The sequence below is a fragment of the Palaemon carinicauda genome, chromosome 32 (genome assembly GCF_036898095.1).
Source record: "Palaemon carinicauda isolate YSFRI2023 chromosome 32, ASM3689809v2, whole genome shotgun sequence".
Classification (NCBI taxonomy): Eukaryota; Metazoa; Arthropoda; class Malacostraca; order Decapoda; family Palaemonidae; genus Palaemon; species Palaemon carinicauda.
Genome location: NC_090756.1, coordinates 74,716,249 through 74,721,737, shown reverse-complemented (window position 1 = coordinate 74,721,737; position 5,489 = coordinate 74,716,249). Strand labels below are relative to the sequence as shown.

Here is a 5,489-nt window from a genome sequence, read left to right as displayed (position 1 = left end):
TGCCTTGTCCCATCTTAACAGAGAAACCTTTTGAAGTACAGTCCTACGACTGGACTCGAGAGGGCCACCCTTATCTGTTTCCTAGTTGTGTTATGACTAGGAGTATGAAGAAGAAAGTGGCTACTGAAAAAGAAGAAAAAGAAATCGAAGGAGCAATGAACTTGGAGGATTTGTTTTCCAAAGAAGAGAATTCCCTTGATGGTACGCAAGAAGAAAACTCCCGAATATGACCGAGCGAAGAGGAATGACAGATGAGCGGACAAGAGGACAAAGAAGAAATGAACTTGGAAGAAATAGAAAATTTGACATTAGAAGTAGGACAAGTGAGTAGGGAAAGGCTGAAGGATTGCAACGGAGGGATGCAATGTTAACAGAGTCATTGTACCGTGTGGTGGACGAGATGATGCACAGCAGTCCCTGACCTGTTATTATCTTAAGGATGGGTTGCTTAGGAGGAAGCATAGACCCGCCGATATCCCTGGGATTGCCGAATGAGAAATTTATCGGCAGATATTAATTACTGTATCATTGAGAAGACAGGTGATCGCCGCCGCGAACGAGATAGGACATATGGGGATGAGGAAGATGACGGAGAAGATAATGAAACACTTTTTCTGGCCTGGCATGCATAAGGACATGAGCCAGTTTTGCCGTGCATGTCACCTATGTCAAATGGCTGGAAAGCCGAAAAAGTACATTAAAAAAGCTCCCTTACACCCGACAGAAGTGCGAGGAGAACTCTTCAGCGAGGTAATGATAGACATTGTGGGACCTTTGACAAGGATGAAAAAAGGCCACGAATATATGTTAACCTTGATGTGACCAGTGACGAGATACCCAGAAGCCATACCCGTCAGGAGCATCAGTGTCAAAATAATAACCGAGAATTGACTAGACATTTTTTGTAATAAGTTTGATATACCGGAAATTGTTCAATGACTGCGGAATGAATTTCACGTCAAAATTATTTCAGGACATAATGAAACTGTTGGATGTAAAACAACAACTATCAACTGCTTATCATCCAGAGACCCAAGGTGCATTAGAGAGGTTTCATCAAACTTTAAAAAGTATGTTAACAAAGGTCTGCAATGAAACGGGGAATGAATGGGAGATCGGACTACAGTTGATGTTATTCGAGGTACGTAATGCTTATCAAGAAAGCATGGGATGTAGCCCGAATGAAACGGTATTTGGCCGAGAAGTACGAGAACCGATTAAAATGTTAGCAAAAAATGGAAGGACCGACAGGAAAGGGATGGAGAATATGTCAAGAATTTGAGGAAAAGGATTGGTGAGATAAGGAAATTCTCCCTAGAAAACCTGAAGACGAGTCAAGGAAAAATGAAGAAAAGATTCGATATGAAAAGTAAGGACAAACAGTTCTCGATAGGACAACAGGTTTTAGTTTTCCTCTGTAATATTCCTGCTTAATTTCTATTTTAGTTATTCTCTGTAAAGATGCATGCAGAAAAAGGAAATGAAAAGACGAGTTCTTGAAGAGAGATGTATTCTCTAGTACACGGAGGCAGACACTGACTTTATTTCAAATTCAACTGCCCAATGGCTGGAGTCATGATGTAATAAAAACGTCACTACAATAACAGAAAGTGGAATTGATCATAAGTTAAGATAATCTAAAGTAATATATAACAATTGCCCCTCTCTAAATGAAAACAAAATAAGACGATATTATAATCGAAAAATAACCTTGGCAATCATTTACAATAACACACCATAACATCTCTAGTATTCATCATAACTATAACGTATCACAGGTTTTCTATTTTTAGTTGAGCGCCTGATAGGAATAACATCTGTTACAGGAATATCACCAGAAACCCCAATAGCTGGTACACTTATGTTATTGTGAGGCGAAACATTGGAAGGGAACTCAACAGAAACATAAGGTTGTACTACTTGTTACTGAGAAGGTAATTCATTATAGGATGATACACAACTGGACTCATTATTGATACTGCTCTTTGGTTCTGAACCTATAATTGACAATAGTTGTTTACAGTGTCGTTTCCATATGACATCTAATTCCTGAACATGAACATTATACACATTTACACCTAATTTCTGAACAATTTCACCTTGAAACCATTTTGGACCATCTCTCAAGTTAAGTGCCAGAACTTTATCACCTACCTCAAATTTAGTCATTTGTTTGAGTTCACAAGATGGTTTATTAGCAGTATATTTAGGGTTTATTCTATCTTTGACAGATACAAACTTTCTATTGTTCAGGGGCACTGATGAGGGAATGTTAGTAACAGAATGTGGAACAGTACGATAACGGAATAAAACTTGAGCCAAGCGTGTTTTAAATGATTCACCACTTTGGTATTTCTTAAGCAATTCTTTTACAACCCTTACCCCCTCTCTGCTTGACCATTACTTGATGGTGAATAAGGAGGAGGAGTTATATGAATAATGCCATTGTTCTTCAGAAACTGTTTAAATTTACTGTTGGTCACACAACCCATTATGTGAAAACACCAAACGCAAAGCATCAATTGTTTCATTTGCACTCGTACTATGCACTATTTCCACTTCTATATACTTACTAAGCGCATCTACAACAATAAGACATGTATGAGATTCATAGAAAAAATGGTCTATATGAACACGAGACCAAGTCCTTGGTGAAGTAGGCCATATTACATGTTGATTTTTACTTGGTCTTGCTTGAACAGACTGACACAACTCACAATTTTTAACCAGCCTTTCAACATCATGATCAATGTTAGGGTACCAGATAAGAGAGCGCACTAAAGCCTTCATACTATATATTCCTGGATGGCCTACATGAAATTTCTCTAATACCATTTGCCGTACAGAATGAGGAATTAAAACACGATTCTGATACAAAATGCAGCCTTTCATAATAGACATATCCTTCAGAACGTTCTTATATGGCAACAAGTTAGACTTAGCATTGATAGGAACTCCGTATTTTATACAAATTTTCAATTCAGATAAATTTTCATCCTTATCTGTCTCCTTTTGAATTTCAACACAGGTTATATTCATATCTGACAGGGAATTCTCAGTAAAGATTAGTTCATATGGCTCACAATCATGACCATATTCAGGCAGAGGCAGTCTACTTGAACAATCACTGTTAACATTATCTGTGCCTTTTGAATATTCAAAACAATAATTAAACTGAGATAGTCTTAAATACCAATGCTGTAACCTAGCAGAACATGTGAAAGGTACGCCTTCTGTATGAGAGAACAATTTACGCAAGGGTTGCTGATCATTCCTAATGATGAATTTTGAACCAAGAAGAAATTCTCTGAATTTTTCACACCCAAACACCACAGACAATGCCTCTCTTTCAAGATTTGAGTAATTACGTTCTGCATTGCTCAGAGTACGTGATGCAAATATTACAGGCAGCCACTGAGAGTACATATCTTTACGTTGCATCAGTACAGCAGCAATTCCATATCCTGAACTGCCTGTTTCCAACAAGGTTTCATAACCTGAATTAAACAATGGCAGAGCCCTATGAGATGTGAACAATAACTTAACAGTATCAAAGCACTTCAGTTGTTCTTGATTCCATACAAATCTTGCATTTTTATGCAATAATCTATACAATGGAGCAAACTCATCAGTGAATTTAGGAATAAACCGTTTATAATAGTTACACAGTCCCAAGAATACTTGCAATTGTTTTAAATCTTTGGGTGCAGGGGCATCAACAATGGAACGAACTTTTCCAGGGTCAGTATGCAACCCCTTATTATTGAATATATGCCCTAAATAATGCACATCTTCTGTAAAAAAGGAACATTTATTGTTATTAACTTTGATACCAGCATCCTGAAGAGTATTTAATACTTTCCTCAAGGTAACAATATGCTCATCAACATTAGGAGACAAAATAAGTAGATCATCCTGGTAAATAATCAAATTATTAATGTCATTCAGTAACTGCAACATAAATGACTGGAATATACCGGGACTAGCCCGTAAGCCAAATGGGAGGTAATTGTATCGATACAACCCTTCACAAGTGTTAATTGTTGTATATTTCTTAGATTCTTCATCTAACAGCAACTGTAAAAAGGCATGTGCTAAATCAATTTTAGAGAAAACTGTTGCAGAGCCAACTTGTGCAATGACCTTGTCAATAGAGGGTAATGGAGTCTGCACTGGATCGAGGAATTTATTGACTGTAACTGAAAAATCCCCACATATTCGAATGTGATTCTCATCCTTCATGACATTAACTGTGGGTGAAGCCTAATCACTGGAATATACCTTAGATATCTTACCACTAGCAATTAACCTGTCAAGTTCTTCTTTTACCTTACTTTGTAAATGCAATGGAACAAGTCGAGCTCTTGCAAAAATTGGCTTTGCATCAGACATGACATTTAAGGAGACAGTATGTTTGACGTCAGACTGAAATTCATCACGTAAATATGTTTTGAATTCAGACAAAATTCTATTCCTGACGTCATCATATTTACTCACATTTACATTATTTACCTTATCAGAATGTTGCATAACATCAGGTAACCCAAGTTTAATATCCATCTTTTGACATAAGTCCCTACCCAACAAATTAACATTACTAGAATTTACAATTAAGAATTTGTGTTTCAACATTTTGTGACCATAAGTCACATTTACATAAGCTTCTCCACATAAATTTATAGCATTTCCACTGTATCCACGAACACGGTGTTTTGTTGGAGAAATAACAACACGGGCTCTGGCTGCATCACTTTGACATATTGTAGAAACATGACTTCCACTATCAATTTCAAAATCGACTTTCTGATTGTTAATAAAACAGCTCAACATAATGTGAATCAGACATAGGCACAGTGGAGTTTATTCTAAAAAAGAATTTACCCTTCGCTGAGAACATTCACAGCTGTCTTCTACGACACTAACATCATCATCCGTCTGGTCACAGCGTGCCATCCCCTTATGCTGCGCTGCCACATCTCCCTGGATCGTTGCTGCATCCCTTGGAGTTGCTTTAGAGACTGCATGCAATGACTTTGCAGTGGATTTGCTACACCTAGCAAGATGACCAGTTTTCTGGCATTTCATGCATTTCAGTTTCATGGCAAAACAATCATTAGCAAAATAATTTGCTTGCTGACCACACCTTATGCAAATGTATGAAGTAGGAACCTTTTTAATACCTTTAGCCCTATGTTCAGTAACTTTATAGCTTGTGTGATGATTGCATTCTGGCTTTATATCCTGAGCATCAGAGGGAAATGTTGCCAGTAGTTTCGCCTTCTCAACACACTCATTAAATGACTTGTTTTCACAGTCTTGTAACAAACCACTCAGAATGCTGGCAGACCTTAAGCCACTCACAAATGCATCTCGCAGAGACCTGTCCTGACAGCAATCTTTATAATTGCAATTTAAACACAAGTCATTTAATGCACGTGCATAGTTTTCAATAGATTCATCCGGAAGTTGTTTCCTATTCAGGAATTGTA

The 5,489-nt window shown here is 37.4% G+C and overlaps 1 protein-coding gene across 1 annotated transcript; it reads right to left on the bottom strand.

Moving 5' to 3' along the window:
- Positions 1-4,263: 4,263 nt before the first annotated feature.
- LOC137625664 (uncharacterized) lies at positions 4,264-4,830 on the bottom strand. Its single transcript, XM_068356574.1, has one exon. The coding sequence runs from the start codon at positions 4,828-4,830 to the stop codon at positions 4,264-4,266; it is 567 nt and encodes a 188-aa protein (XP_068212675.1).
- Between the last annotated feature and the right edge of the window lie 659 nt (positions 4,831-5,489).

Excerpts from the sequence above, each read along its gene's own strand:
- LOC137625664 (XM_068356574.1), bottom strand. The coding sequence starts at position 4,830 with ATGTTGAGCTGTTTTATTAACAATCAGAAAGTCGATTTTGAAATTGAT.